Source organism: Centruroides vittatus, unplaced genomic scaffold (genome assembly GCF_030686945.1).
Source record: "Centruroides vittatus isolate TY-2023 unplaced genomic scaffold, ASM3068694v2 contig_299, whole genome shotgun sequence".
Lineage (NCBI taxonomy): Eukaryota > Metazoa > Arthropoda > Arachnida > Scorpiones > Buthidae > Centruroides > Centruroides vittatus.
In genome coordinates this window covers 2,156,333-2,173,830 of record NW_027121909.1, presented here as the reverse complement: position 1 = coordinate 2,173,830, position 17,498 = coordinate 2,156,333, and the positions used below count along the sequence as shown (strand labels likewise).

Sequence of the window (17,498 nt, the reverse complement as noted above, 5' to 3'; positions counted from 1 at the left end):
AGTCAGCAAGCATCCTCATATCTTCAGAATAGGCTGTCTTGCCTGGGTTTAATATGCGTAAGGTGTCCATTAAGACACGATAACACGTATCTAGTTTTATTGATGGATATAGATTTTCAAAGTCCATGATTGTACCTATCTCTTCATCCATTAAATATATGTTTTGGAGTTTGTTAACTAAGCTTAGTGGATTCTTCGTGACAAACTGGTTATTTTCCATGTGTTCCGATAAATATCCATGGAGGCACTTTTCAAGTTTATATGTTGGTCCTTTACACTTTTCGACCACAGGTCTGATCTCCTTGTTACTCTTATGTGTTTTTGCGAATCCAAACAGTCTAGGTACACCTAGGCCTGTGATACTGGTTTTTTTGAGAAATGGAAAGATAGCGGTAATGGGTGATCTCTCTAATTTTTTGATCTTCTTGTCCAATTTATCAACTATGCTGTGATCTACCCTTTTACATTCAGTTTTTTTTCTATAGAGAGTTTCCTATTTGGATATTAATAATTTACATTGTGTAAGTTGTTATGATCTGAAATATTGTAATAATTTTAAGAATTTTTAGTAGAATTTAAAACTTAAGTTTTCAAAAAGCATCAATAGTATAATATAACATAATCATATAGTTAAATTTTTTTCAGATACATCCACCTTTAAAAGAAAGAGTTAATATTTTGAGTCAACATCAATTAAAAAGTAATGAATGTGAAAAAGTGCAAAGAGAAATTCCAGAAGAATGTATTAGTATTGTTAATTCTGATTCAGCACCATTAGAACAAGATCATAATCATAATGCAAGTATAATAAATAAGGTACACGAAGTTTCCAGTGATATTTTAGAGAAATCTAAAGACTTTGAGTTATTTTCTGAGGAAGATAAACCTCTTCATAAAAATCTTCTAAATAAACATAAAATGCCTTCTAAATCCTTTGAAAATGTTGAAGAATGTTCAGATACAGATAGTTTGAAGAGTACAGATACACTTGATGATGATCAAGTAGCAAGTCTTCTGCTTGATACATATTTTGTTACACCTTGTGGTGAGACAGCTGTAAATAATGAAACTGTTACATGTGATTCTTCATAAATAGGTAAAAGATAAAAAAAACTGATTCATTTATAATTCATTAGTAGTTTGATAGATTGATGTGATAATCTTAGTTTGGAAATTTTTAGATCATCTAATTTTTCAAAGATAAAATATATTTAAATAAATAATAAAATCTATGATTATAATAAGATAAAATGTATTTTATCTTATTATAATTATAGATTTTAAAGCAATACACCAACCAAAGCCGAATTATCGGGCTAGAAACGGCTATAATAATAATAATAATCTATAAGATAATTTGGTACTAGAGTTAGGTGTTAGGTGCCATCTCTTGCTAAATTTAATAATTATAGTTTTAATTAAATAATTTAAATAATTTAGAACTAACTGGAAGAAAAGAATCAGCCTGGAGCAGGACTTGAACCCACAACTCCTGCTTACCGTGCAGATGTGTTAAGCAGGAGTTGTGGGTTCAAGTCCTGCTCCAGGCTGATTCTTTTCTTCCAGTTAGTTCTAAATTATTTAAATTATTTAATTAAAATTATAATTATTAAATTTAGCAAGAGATGGCACCTAACACCTAACTCTAGTACCAAATTATCTTATAGATTATTATTATTATTATAGCCGTTTCTAGCCCGATAATTTGGCTTTGGTTGGTGTATTGCTTTAATGTATATCGGGTTAGCTGATGAAGTTTGTTTATATAGATTTTAACATAAAACTTGTTATTTATGCTTTTAAACAGTTATTTTAACATCAAATTATCTATTAGCCAAGGTTTATGTGTTTATAATTTCATTTTTATACATTAATATTATTATTAATAATTAATTAAATTATTATTTAAAGATTTTTTCCTGTATTGAAACAGACTAATCTTTCTATAAAGTAAATTATTTAAAAATCTATGGAAAATATTATATATTAATAAAATATGAACATTAATAAAGATTAAGTTAATATATTAATATGCCTCTATTAATAGATAGATCTTATTCTATCTATTGATTAAATATTATTGTTAAATTTGCTAAGTTATTTCATTCATATTGTTACAAAATCAATTGCAGTTTTCTGAAAGTCATATATTTTATTAAGACAGTTTTTTCAAATTGATAGAATGTTAAATCCATTTACATTTTAATCACCATTATTTATAGAAACGATATAAATAAATATTAAAACCACTAATAAACCTATAATCCAGAAATTTTTTAAATCAGTGCTTGACGTTTTTACCTGTGACCCGTAATTACTGGATTATAGATTTTTAGTAGTTTTAATTCAAATGTACTCAGTTTTGAGTGATAGTATTATAGAAACAGATTTATATTCTAATATATATAATTTTTAAAATTTAAAATAAATATTTCAAATACAGTAGCATCCTAGGAACTTGACTCTTGATAACAGTATTCTGTAAAACTTATTGTGTAGTTCAAAAATAAAATATATGTAATGTAATTTTTACCTCTAAAACTTAACACTAGGATAAAATAGGTTATCATTCTTCACTGGCAACATTTGATAATGGCATCAATTCCATGTTTTAACAAAGAATATAATTCTTCCTCCAAGGTGCCTCTGCAATATTACACAACCCAAATTTCACTATTTAGAAAGTAGTCACTAAATAACCAATATTTTTTAAAATTAAAATTTAACTACAAATAAAAATACTCACTATTAGTATGTAGTTAATATGTATATGAATTTGCACATATAATAACTTTACGAAAATTCTATATAAGTTTCAGTTTATTTGTTTATGGCAGTATAACGTGGGCAATTTGCTGAGGAGGAATGCCTCCCAGGAGGACTTTTTGGGAAACTGGCCCTATTTAGGTGTTACTAATGTGAAAAAACCCAGAAAATTCCATATGACCAGTCCTTTGGCAAGGTGTGAACCTATGACTAACTGTGACCACTGAACACTAACCAATCAGTGTTCAGTGGTCCACTCGGTAGCTGAATGGATCAGTTTTATCCACTCAGCTAGTGAGGGTCACCCTCTGTTTAGACTTGCATCAACACTATGGCATAAAACTTATTGTTTTTGGTAACTCATCACCTTCTCAATTCACATTAAGTCAAGTTTGTGGTATTCTATTGTACCACTAATTGCTGAAGTTCCTGTTTGATATAGTTTTGATTAATTGGTATGGCTCACAATAAATTTATTAATACAAAACGAATCTTCAGTCATTTAATGATTGAATTCTAATGATTAACATATTTATTATAAATAAATAAGAGAATTGAGTAAAGTATTGAGAAAAGTATAAGCCTCTAAAAGAATAACTGGAGGCAAGATTTGAATTCATAACTTTCATAAACTTTACAGATCTGTTAATAATTACTGTCACCATAACTGTCATGATCTGGATTTCTTCTCAACTATGTAAATTTTGAATCAATGCATAACTTAATGCTATAATTTATTAAATAAAATCTTAATATTGTTTATTTGTGAAGTTTCAAAAAGACATTCTTTTTAATTAAGAATATATCACAAATCAAATATCTTTCCTTATCATATTTCTGAATATAGTATATTAGAATAAGTATTGAATTTTATTAATAAAATTTCAGTTCCTTAAAGGTCATAGAAGGAAAAAAACATAATTTTTTAAAATTTAAATATTCTACAATTTATATAAATGTTTCTATTCTACAATGTTAAAGAATATAAATCTGTTTCTATGTAAAATTCATATTTAGATTTATTTTTAAAATAAAATTACAAATAATAAATATTAATAAATAAATAAATACAATAGTAAATATTGTAAATGTAAGAGATGTTACTATAGTATATTGATTTTTTTTTAATGCGATAAATAGTTCATGTTAAACTTTGAATATATTGCACAAAAAGTAAGCACAATACATATTTTGAATTTTTATTTATCAAAAGTTGTAGATTTCCTTGCTACTAAATGTGTGCTGAGTTCAAACAATAATAATTTGAATTCATATTATTGCTGTTGTTTTATAACTACTTTTTAGTATTTTAGTGTTCATTAAATTATCTTTAGTTCTCATAAATGAATTACATTGATAAGAGGGAAATTAATATATCAGGATTTTTATACAAATTTTTTTGTATAAATTTGTCTTATTTTTCTTTCTATTAAATTTTCAAAATTAGAAACACAAAAAGTATTATTTACCTTATGGTTTTATTTCTTAAATATAAAAGCATTTTTATAAGTGAGTTTAGTCAAATTGATGATAAACATTAAAATTTATAACTGCTAGTCATGTAGTAGCTATAATTTTTTCACATTGTTTTTAGTGAGTGCCAAATTTATAAGAAACATATTTTTAAAAAGAAAGAAATGTGTTTGATTTTAAATGTATTCTTTTGACATAGTAAAAGTATTTCTGCAAATAAGTGATCAAGGTAGCTAATATTTAAACATGTATTTTCACAATTCACTAATCAAATTGTTATTTTTCAAATATAACACACTCTTGCAAATCCAAATTCTGCTTAATCTGAACCAATTTTATTTTTTTTTTTTCTGCTAAATGGTTGAATCAAAAACAAAGTAATATATACTATACTGTATTAATCCAAACATTTCTATACAATAATTAGTGTGGATTTGCAAGGGTGCACTGTATTAATATTGTTTTATTATATTTCTTCAATTCAAAGATGTACTTTGATTTTAAAATTGAATTTTTGGGTTTTTTTTATGGAAGAATATCTTAAAATAATCAATTTTATTAAGTATTGTTAAGTAACAAAAAGTTAGAAAAACAATACAAGTACCATGGAATAGAGAATATTATTCAATTACATAAATCAATAACTGATCTTTCATTATAATCAATACTGCATTTTATTGTCATCTTGAAGGCATTTTGAGCACTAAAAATAAGTTAAATGTTTTTAACCAGCAAAACTTATTTCAATTGATGTGAATGTTAAGCAGTACAGCTGAAAACATTTATTTTTGGTCCATAGTCTACTTGCAGTGGCTACAGATTGTGTTTGGACTGCAAATGTAAGACATATCTCCATTTTGGACAAGTGAAAATGGATAAAAAATATGCATCTTAGAATTGAGGAAATATAGTACACTTGTCCCCCTTGATTTATGTAGAGTATTTGTTCCATAAATAAATTTATGGAGTATTTATAATTGTTATACACTTGTCAATTGAAACTGCCAGTACAAAAAATTTGAAAAAGAAAAGCCTGTGTATATTGTAAAAATATGTATTTTACATTAATTTCATGTATAAAAACTTATCCTCAATTATTTTTTTAATAAATTGATCACCACTAATTTTATATTTTTTAATTCTCAATTGAAACTGATCAGTGCCAGTTAAACTGTCAGCTATTTTAAGAAAACAGGTTCTAACAAGCAAAATATTTGTACGACTATGCCTGCTCTTGTCCAACACATATGCAGTCAAAGGATTATTTACTTTCCTTAAGTATGTGAGAGATTTTATTTTGCTTTCTTTCTTAGGATTTTTACTTAATTACATATAACACTTTAATGCACACACTATCTTGCCATACTGTGATTTTGTATTTGCTTGACTAGTGTTAGCATTCCTAATTCATAGATATAAATTAAAAGCAAACATGAAATTTTTATTACTTAAAATATTTTTGAAGGAATATTGTAAATTAAATCACTCCAGGTTATGGAATGATTTGTCAATGCTTAATATACTCTCCATAAATCAACCAAAAGAAAGTCAGAATGAAAACGAAAAGTTAAAACCAAATAAGAATTTTTAGCCCACTGATGTATAATTTCAATAAATATGATGAAATCCTTTTCATAACTGTTCCAGCATTAACTACAAAACATAGCCATTTACTATACAGTAAATACAATACAGTAGAGAGTCGTTTATCCGAATCAATTGGGGACTGGGGTTGTTAGGATAACTGATTTTTCGGATAACCAATTATGTACAAAAAAATATATTAACCTGTCCGATGTTGAAATTTTTCTTCCATTTTGGGTCACTTCGTGTTGAATTTTCATCAATTTTAAGTCTAACAAAAATTTTTATAATAATCGAGGCTATTGTATCATTAAAAATTATTTCTTTATTTTGTACAAACAGAATGAATATATTGAAAATATAAAAACATAAAAATTATACTTTAGAAGTAAATCTAGTATCAAAAAAGTTTGATTCAGCACGACACAGTCCGACTGGAAAGCGTTCGGATAACCGACATTTCGGATAACCGCTGTTCGGATAAACGACTCTCTACTGTATTTATAAACTTTACAGAATCAGTGGCAGCTTTGTTCGTTTTAAATTGTAAAATTCAAATATCTCCTGAAGAAGGTCTAAAAGAAGACTGAAAATATTAGATTAATAAATATTAACTGCATAGCAACTGGTTATGTTTTATAGTAATGTGATGAAATATTTTATGATTGAATAAAATGAGATTCTGTATAAAAAGTACTGCATATAAAAAGTGCTACATAAATTAAAAGATAAGTATATCATTTCAGGCATCCAGTTGAATTATAAAACATTTCAGATAAGTTTTTCATTAAAATATTCTAAATAAAAGTATATGTATCAAATGCTTTTAATATCAATATGATGCTATAAGAAGTTTCTCTTCAAAATGAATTGTATAATTCATTTGAAGAGAAACTTCTTATAATATAATAAAATTTTAAATTAAAAAATCATTTAAATTGTAAAAATTTTAAATATTTATTCATTTATATGCTTAAAATTGTTTGCAGCTATAATGGTTACAATGCAAAACTTAATTTTTAATTAATTCCTATGATTTCTGCATGTTCTCTTATTTGAAAGTATTTTGAACCAAATTAATTTATTTGTTAAACTTTCACCAGATTATTATTATTGTTTAATCCATTTTAAAGTAACTCTCAGATTCTATCCATATTTTCAAGAAATCCAAATATCTATTTTAATATCATTTTTTATAATCCTAATATCAGAAAAATTGCTCGTAGTTGTCTTCCATAATAAAAGTTTATCTGAAGGAAAACATTTTCAAAATACTATCCAAATCAATAATTTTATGTATGTATACAGTTGTACATATATATACAGTATAAATTTTATTAGTAATGGGAATTATTCTTGTGTAAGATGTCCAGTGAAATTTCTTTTATTATTGGCAAACTTCATAGACCATATCATTTCATATAAGATTATGTTGATGGTATTAACAATATGATACTAAAATATCTCCATGATAAAAATCTTAAGGATTTGAATCACAATAAATACTGTATATTATATTGTAAGTGAAATAATTATTTCAAGGTTCATGAAATGCATTTGAACAATTGTCTAATCTTAAATGATTGAATATTTGTGTATAGTAATGTTTAAAAGCTGAAACAATGAAAATTAGTGTGAGTAAAATTTTTAGCATTTATTGTTAGTAGAATATGAAAAAAGGTCAGTAGAGATGAATTGTTTAAAAACAAATTATTATTATTATTAAGACATCACTGAAATTAAATTTGTAAAGTTAGATATTATGCTTTATTCAGAGATATTTAAACACTGTTTTTACAATGCACTATACAAACAGTTCTTTCAGAGTTGTGTTCCATCTTCTGGGTTTCACAATCCTTAAAAATGGCAAAATGAATTATCAAAGTTCTGCATAATATGTGATTATGAATTCCCATTTAATTGATTTTGTCATTTTCAATATTAACACAATTGTTTAGTTATAAATGGATTTTCTATGTTCATAAAATGATCATTTATACATTTCTGTTTTTTTTTTTGTGTGTGTGTGTGTGTAAAAGGAATATAATTTGTACAAAAAATTTCAGTATAATTCAATTTTATTAAGACAAATTGGTGGTTAACAATTACTTAGCATAGATAATGTAGAAATATTGATAGCTTAATGTAGTTAATTGTGTGAATACTTAATAACATTTTACTCTTTTATCTAAGTAATTAATTTTTTTTATTATTAATGAACAGAACAAAATCATATCACATCTTAAACAACATGTTATCTTATATATTTATTATTGCAGCTTCTTTCAGCATATATATATATATAATGCAACCGTTCATTATTTACTTTGAGGTAGATTTCATATTTCCAAGTGTAATATTTAATACATCATAATTTTTCAATATTATTTATTACTTCAAGGATTATAAATAAATTTTTTTTAACTTTGACAATCTCTTAATATAACATGAAAAACAATATTATCAATGAATGAATCAGTTTGACATAGATCATCAGATTAATCACCAATAAAAGAGATTAATATATATATTCTTGTGTTGGCAATACAATTTTCATTTTGAGATTTGTAATTAATTATCATAGCATATTTTTGATTTTGATATTTTTTTTCTTTTTCAATAAGAAATTTCAGAACATTTTTATTGTATTTTCTTACATGAAATTATCTATTTTCAAAGCATTTTTACAGATAATTTTTCTACAGAAATGTCAAAATATGAGAATTTCAATCTGCGTATTATCAATAAAGAATAAACAAGTGAATAATGAAACTTTTATACAGTTTAAGATCATATCATAACTTATTGCTATTTAGAACATGGAAAAACTATTATGCTTTTTTATACTTTTTATAATGAAATAACCTTTTATATAATTATTGTTTAAATTCTACATGAAATAAGATATTAAAAATGTTTTATTTTATATTGTACAGTAAAGAGTTTTTGTATATTTCAATAAATTTAAAAGTTAGAATGGAAATTGAATTATATATTATAGTAAAAGAGATATATTTTTAAATTTATACTATTATCAATTTTTCTAAATGTATAAACTATTCATCACTTTCAGGTTGGATCTTCCATTTCCATGCTTAAAATGTTAAAATTTTCTCAAATGAACAATGAGATTTTAATGTATTACAGTATTCTGATATATGATTTGAGAAAGTATTTTTTTCATTTAATTATAAATTTTAGAACTTTTTATTGTATTATAATTTTTCTCGTGATCACTTTTTTGAAATCAACTACTTTTGCAGATGGATTTCCTTCAGATGAATATCAAAATAAGAACTTGAATGTTATGTGAATATTTAGCCAAGTGATGGATTAAATTTTTATTTTGTTTTTTGGAAATGGAAATCTGGCTTAGAATAATTTTAATGTTTAATAATATACAAAACATGTAGCTTAACACTCCAAATTTTAAACAATGCCAACATATTACTTTATTGGAATAAAAAAAAATTGAATTATGTAACTTTTTTTATGTTTTTATTCCCTAGTGACAGCCATAAGAGATCTGAGAGTATTAGGGAACTTGATATTTACTTATTTACTTTTTTTACTCTAGTAAAGCAATGTTTTGTATGTTGTAATTAGATAACTTGTCAAGTCTTTTAAATAATTGCCATTATAATAATCAAAATCATATGAAATCTTAAATAAATGGCATGTTGTTGTAATTTACAATTTTGATAAAATATTGTAAATAGATTGTAATATTTCTATAGAAATTTTTTCTCTACCTCATTTTTCCATATCCTTCCAAAACAGATTTCTCTCTAATCATTCGATTTTTACTATATATTAAATGTTATGCAATTTATTTTTATTTTTAAATTAGATTGAAAATATGAATATGGCATATTAGAATTATTTTAGGTTTTCATGTAAAATTTTGGTGTGGAAAAATGCTTGTAAGTTTGCATCAAGAATGAATTTTGTAAAAGTAGAGTAGCAAATTGTATTTTAGTAGTAGTTTTATGGTTAATATATTTTTATTAATTAATCAAACACTAAAAAGTTGGTTTATCAAAAAATATTTTTATTTTTAATAAATTTTTATTATGTGTAGATAAAAAAAACAATTATATATATATATATATATTCATTCTTATTATATTATTAAATTTAACTCTGTAAACAGAAGTAACTATAAGTCAGACACATTATATTCATAAAAAACATTTATAATGCAACATTTATATCAAATATTTAAAATTTTATTTATAAGAAAAATGTTTTGATGAATGTAACTTAATAAATCATTTACAGCTACATTTTATGCTGTGATACACATTAAGAATATTCATATTTTGTTGATTAAATATCAATTTTATTTGGTTTGTTGTTTGTAAAACTGCATTTTAAATTTTAGTAAGAATTTTCATGTAAAATATCTGCAGTTAATTATGCTAATACCTGAAATCAACACAATTTTCTAAATTTTAGATTGCAAAATATTATTTAATATAACTATATAGACATTTAAAAGATTTTTTTTTTAAATATCTTAAAATGAAACTTTACAAAATCTTTTTACCATAAAATATCAATAATAGTGTAATCAACTCAAATATCATCAGTTGATTTCTTTTATTGTAAAGGTAACAAGTGAGAAATAAGTTGCAATATACAGGGTGTCCCATTTAAAATCAAACCATCTGAGATGAAGAAACATTAGCGATGTGACTTTTATAGGGGATGTTTGAAAAGGAAAAGTGTGAGTCCAGAACTATATGCAAATTGAAAGAAATCATTTGTAGAAGTATTTAAGCACTTGATGTTAGTATTTTATGTAAGATCAGTCTGAACATTATTATGTACAAAGGTGCATAGATGCATACAGACATCAGTGAGGGCCAATATTAAATGGTACATCTTGTAGAAGTTAAGTCTATTTATAACTAAATTCTTTTTCAGAATATTTGTTGTTTCAGAAACAATCTGTAAAAAGCATATCATATATATACATATTATTTGTAATTTTTTCAGAATAAGATGAATAGCTTGTTTATTAATTCTCTGCTTTGTTAATATGACAGATTAGAAAAAATTATGGTAAAAGTTTAACTGAAAAATTCCCTTTAACAATGTTATTAACTTGATGGTAGTATTTTAATTATTGAAAAAATTGGATGTACTAAAATTCAAAATATACTTTAATCCAGTAATAAGAAAACATGTTAGTTTATTAAATTTGTTTTTTATTACTGGATTAAGGTATATTTTGAGTGGTAGTACTGTATTTGCAATTGTACTGGAGAACAATGATAGTAAATGTGTGAGAACTACAAATATTATAAGGGCTGTCCATAAATGACATCCACAGTGGAAGGGAGAGATAAGGTTATGACAAGTTGGACAAAGAGGGAGGGGTGAATTTCAAGGACATTCATTTTATTTCATTAACTTTTACACAATTTATACATTTTATTATATTATGCATAAAGTGATAAAGATTCTGAGGGTTGTTGAATTTCGCTACACGTTCTAAGGGGGAGGGAGTTAAGAAAACCTGGAAAACTGGGAGAAGAGGGGGAGTAAAAATTTTAAGAAAAATGCAGACATAATTGACAGCCCTATGTTAAAATACTTATTTTAATTATTTCTCTAACTTTTCTTAGGATCCACTTTATCTTTCAGAACTTATAAATCATGAAGCATGAACTTTTAGATGCAAGTAATCTATTGATTTTTTTTCTTTAATTATCATTTTATATAAATATATGCTTTAGACCAGTGATGAGCAATTTTTTCTAGATTGCAAGTTTGTAGGTTTCTAGTTGGCCACATACAATTTTTCTTAGAGCTGCAGGCTTTAAACCTGCTAAATATCAGTATATACCAGTACAGTAGATAATAAAATAATATATGGTAATGATATGATAACTAGTAACATATACAGTAGAGAACCGAGAATCGGAATCAATTGGGGACTGCGGTTGTTCAGATTAGTGATTTGTTCCGATTACCGATTATGTATGAATAAATATATTAACCTGTCCGATGTTCAAATTTTTCTCCGTTGCGTGTCGCTTCGTGTTTAATTTTCGTCGATTTTAAGCCTAACAAAAATTTTTATAATAATAATCGAGGCTATCGTATCGTTAAAAATTATTTCTGCATTTTGTACAAACAAAATAAATATATTGAAGAATATAAAAACATGAAAATTATACTTTAGAAGTAAATTTAGTATCAAAAACATTCGATTCAGCACGACACAGTCCGACTGAAAATCGTTCCGATTACCGGCGATTCCGATTAACGAGTCTCTGCTGTAGTTTATTCTTATTTTTTCACTGGTTACTTTTAGTTTTAATGTTCTTTGTCATGAATATCAGCTTAATTAGGATTGCATAGTGGCATGAGACAGAAAATGGAAAATAAAGTACTTGCCAAAACCCTAGGCCACATATCATGCAGTCATGAGCAACCTGTGGCCTGCAAACTTAGCAGGCCACAGGTTGCTCATGACTGCTTTAGATAGTCTTTGCTTATGATCTAAGTGTTATGAGTACGACGCGAAAGAAAAACACGTACACGTGTTGATCGATTAAAATAAATTTAATTTCGCGTTGGGATAAATAGTACAAGTTCTTTACGGATTTCCACTGTTCTTCGGTGCTCGTTTCGTAACAGTAAATCCACGAGTACGGCCCAGTTACAAAGCTGCCCGACAATCTTACTAACGTGCGCGAATTTTAACCGAACTTAAACTAAAGGAAGGGATAGAAGAAAAAAGGGAAGTGAGAAGGATTATAGGATAGATGGGTACCCAATTCCTTGTCTGTTGTTGGACGCAGATCCTTGTCTCGATCTATAATGCTAGTATACTCGTACAATGACGGTTTCTTCCAGTTTCCGGTTTCTCTCGTACTATGATGGTTTCTTCCAGTGATCGGATTCTTTCTCGATCCTGTTCCTTTTTGCCCTGTTCTCAGAGCTCACCAAATTCTCACCATGGAGGTTCGCAGTCACACGTCTTTCCTCCTTCGTGTCTGGCCAAAGAATGTCCGGTGGAACGTTCCCTCTCCCTCCAGGCTCGTCGCCATCTATTGTTTTTCCCTACCTCCTGGTGGGCTACGGGTAGGTCCGAGTTCTCGGAAGTTCGAGACAAAGAGACAAAGAAAATTGGAAAGAAGGATAGATTGATAGAAATAGAATATAAATTAAACTAAAACTATACATAAATTAGGGCGTACAGCCACAAAACTATACATAAATAAAGGCGTACAGCCACAAAACTATACATAAATAAAGGCGTACAGCCACATAAGAATATTGTATGTTTAAAGTGACTTTTTATTGAGATTTTATTAGTTTAAACTATAAGAAAGTATGTAATTAAGCATTTTCTTAGTTGACTAGTTAAAATTAACTTTAACTTTTTTTTTATGGGTTTTATTTTATATAATTGGTAATTATCAAATAAGAAAATATACAGTGGAATCTGCTTAATATAATTATTTTGGGTGGACAAGAACCAATATTTTCAGTATGATATGGCTGCTGCATAATCATTTTGGGATTTCAATACTGATAACAATAATTGTCCAATAACATTAAATAGAATAAGTAAATAAGACTAACAGTTAATGGAAATTCTGTTTTGTTGACTGACATTAAAAGAATGTGCTAAAACAATTTAAATATCAATTTAATATATTATAATGTTTAAAGAATTAGTTAAGACTGATAAAGATTGCAAATTATGACTGATAAAACAGTAGCCATGGTTACAATAAAAGGATTGTACTGTATTTAGAAATATATAAATTTATATTTATTACAAAATTGTAATGACTCATACCTCTTAACCTATTGTAAATGTGTGAAAACTACAAATATTATATGAATATTACAATACAAATATTATATTATGTGGCTGACTACACAAGGGAAAATGTTTAACAGATCATAAAAGTGGTTATATATAAGTAAAAAAATACATTGGATACTAGCAATTATTATTATTGTATATGATTAATGCCAAAAAAGCTGTGTTTGGAATTTTAATCATCAATGATATCTACTATCAAATTCTGTCAAATCACAGTCTTAAGTTACATTTCAGATTTGGTATTGTATATTAGTGTATGATATAATTGGCTAAAGTATACATTAATATGGCAGACATTTCATTTTGGCAGTAACCAAGACAGGCACAGGACAAAGTGTCACACTGTCAAATGCTGAGCAACTGAGAGGTATGAAAATTAATTTCTTATAATTTAGTATCCAAGATGGCAGTTGTTTGTATTGAAAATATTACAAGTAGGCATTTTTGGATTAAAATTTTTTTTAAGTATCATAAGATAACAATATATAAATAATATATTTTCTAATATTTGGATTTGTATGCAGCCATAATTGGCATAATTATCTGCATTTATTTTTGTTATAATAAAAATTTTAATGCTTTAGAATCTCAGATTTAATTTTTCAAAACAGAGTATAATAAAAATATTTAAATTATTTTTATTTTTATATTTATAAAGAAAACTTTAAAATAGATTTTTATACAAAAAGTTTTCTTATTTAAATATATTATATTACAGAAAGTTGTATTGAAGAATCTCATGCTGAAATATATCTGTTAAAAGACAGATTATTATTTTCTAGTCTATAAAAATATGCTACTTTAAAGTATTTATAATAAATTTTTTAAAGGAAATATTTCTATTGTATTAAGTTTGTAATACAAAAAGTTTTAAAATCACTTAATATGGATTTTTAATATTTTACATTTGAAAAAGTGTTAAGTAAAATAACGAATAAAAAATTAATATTTATTTTAATTTCTTATTTTATAAGTGCCATTTATATTAATAGTTGATATGTGAGAATCTACACAAATGTAATTTATTAAAGCAAAATAAAATGTGATGTTTTACAAAGACTTGTGAAAGCATTCTGTATTTCAGTATTATCATCAATCATAATTTAAGTAAATAATAACAATTTATATTTATTTCTGCATTGAAACATAACAAATATGGATTTGTTTAATGTCTTTATACAATTTCTGTATGTAATATTTTATTTAGTGATGATGATAGAAGTTGACTTCTTTTTTCTTTTCGATTTATCAATGCATATTTTCTAGTCTATAAATTTAATGCATTTTATAATCCCAAATGACGACATTTTTGAGAATTTGTATTGATATGAACATTTCAACCGAATATGTACTGTACAGATATATTTAAATATATATACATATACACGTTTTTTCTATTTAACTCCACCGTGTGGATACTAAAGGACCAGTTTTTTAAGAAGCCCATTATGGGTTTTGGCCACGTCCACAATGAGGTGAGGGATGAGGGATGAGTTTTGACATATCCGGGCGGACTGCCCCCGAGGTCTTTTGATCCGTCCGGATCGATCCCGGTTCCCCAGAGCTGGTAGGTCGCTTTCAGTAGCTCGACTATCCGCCCGCCAGTTATATAAGTTAGATTCAGTTTTATATATTTTAAGTTGTTATATTGAAGTAATTTTAAATTTTTAAAAAATTTTATTATTTTAACAGAAATTACATAAATGGGTAGTAATTGTGTGATTTAACAGGAATCATCATCTTTCGTACAAAACATGGAGAAATAATCATAGCAATGTCCAACTTTTGACAGAAAATGTTTACGATAAATTTGATGAAATTATCAATGTGTCAGCATCTCCTGTTTCTCCTTAATGCTGGAAAAAAGGCAAAATCCAAATTTTATGAATGGTAAATTCAATCAAGATAAAGCAGACACTTATCAAAAATTTTACAATAACTAATTATTTTTGTGTGTAGACTAAATAATTTTGCCAATACTAGTCTCTCTCGTATTTTATTTTAAGTAATTTTTTTAAGTAGTCATGCATATTGAATCTTTAGGAACTTTTAGGGATCAAACAATCAAGGAATTAAAATGCAACTCTAAATTTCTTACAATCACATAACATGTAAACAATCCATTATTTTTAATGTTATGTGGACTTTGCTCTTAAACAATGAAACACATTATCATCCTCCTATGTATTCCTCTCTTTAACGGAATTTATTTGCTTTGCTCTTTGGGATAAATGATGATTTCATAAATCACAAATAAGATGTTTTATGATATTGAATTCTGAGTGCAGTTATGCTCATTAAAATTTGAGAAAATTACATTCATCTAGTTATTTTATTCTTTGCATACATTTTGAAATTTTGAAAAGACAAACTAAATATGTTATTCTCTTCTTCATAAACATATGCGTTATGAATGCCTTAAAACATTACAGAAAATGGCTATTATTTATTATTTCGATTCAAACATTTTTCCATGGATGGAGTTAGATAGATGAATGCACAACTCTATTGCTAAAAGGAAAAGTAATGATGTACAGGGGCAAGATACTACTAATGAGATAGAAAAAATATCTATTAAATTAAAAATTGAAGCCCGGCATTGTGACGATGTCACAATAAATAATTGCTCGTTGTCATTATATACTTATTGCAAGTTATACATATACATGAATATTAAACATAATGATTACTTTTTCACAAATTAATTACATTAAATAATAATAACTAAAATTAAATTCTCTCTCTGAAATCTCTGGAAGCTGGGAACCTCTAGAAATCTAGATGGTGTAACTGGAAATGATGTGTGGAAGGATATCAGGAGATAGGCCTAAGTTTGAAAACTGCTTCAAGCATATGTTTTCTTCAATAATTTCTAAATGATTGATTTACAGTTTAAAATAATAAATTACAGATGAAATACCTATGATTAAGAAAAAGTAAATGTTGGCATTAATGTATTATATATTAATATATTCATATATTAATGTTCTAATTATATGAAACACTGACTCGTGAAACATTTTCAAAACAAGTCATTGTTATATTTTCATTTTTATACAGATAACTAAAAAATTTACAGATGTCAAACAAGAATTTAATCCAAATAAATTTCAAAAATACATACTAAAATATGTATTTCAAATAAATTATGCAGAATAGCTACGGATACTCATAAAATGTTATTGATTTTCTACGGTTTTTTTGTATATTATTTTTGATGGAGTCTGGAGTATTATTGTAGCATTAATGTCACTTTATTAAAAATGTTTGAAATCATTTACTGATGATAAATACTTTTAAAAGCCGACCGTTACAAAACAGGCTGTTTCCTAAACTATGCGATGAAATCGGCGAAAATAAAAAAATCTCTTCTTTTTCATACAGAAGTTAGATAGTTATCGCGAGCGAAAGTGTTAACCCGGGTATTGGAATTGCGAGATAAATTAATATTTTTTCAGGATAAACAAACGGCATTCTCATTGTTTTTACAGAATAATGAGTGTATGTTGTTGTTGGCTTATTTAGCTGATGTATTTTCGCATTTAAACGACTTGAACGAGAATTTACAAAGACGTGATAAAAACATTTTATTAATGACAAAGTTCATGCGTTCATTAAAAAGTTTGATATCTGGATTATTCGCCTTTGAAGCAAAAATTTGGATATGTTCCCACTCACTTCGGATTATATTGAGAAAAATTTGAATGAACAAGACACTATTATTCGCCACAGTTTGGATTGCATGAAGATACATTTGCGTGAGCTAAAAACTCAGTTGACTGAGTATTTCCCGGAAGATAAAAATGATTTCTCGAAGAGATGG

The 17,498-nt window shown here is 26.2% G+C and overlaps 1 protein-coding gene across 2 annotated transcripts in view; it reads left to right on the top strand.

Annotated features, from left to right (window-relative positions):
• The window catches only part of LOC136972640 (SH3 domain-binding protein 5-like), a 48,114-nt gene extending 33,380 nt beyond the window's left edge, over positions 1 to 14,734 (top strand). Inside the window, exons 8-9 of one of the 2 annotated variants that reach the window (XM_067267237.1) lie at positions 646 to 1,096; positions 14,394 to 14,734. In XM_067267237.1, the coding sequence (XP_067123338.1) occupies positions 646 to 1,092 (447 nt within the window). In that variant the 3' untranslated portion in view covers positions 1,093 to 1,096; positions 14,394 to 14,734. Of the gene's footprint in view, positions 1 to 645; positions 1,097 to 9,332; positions 10,382 to 14,393 lie in introns of those variants that run through there. The other variant, XM_067267238.1, reaches the window with a different exon arrangement.
• Positions 14,735 to 17,498: the final 2,764 nt, after the last annotated feature.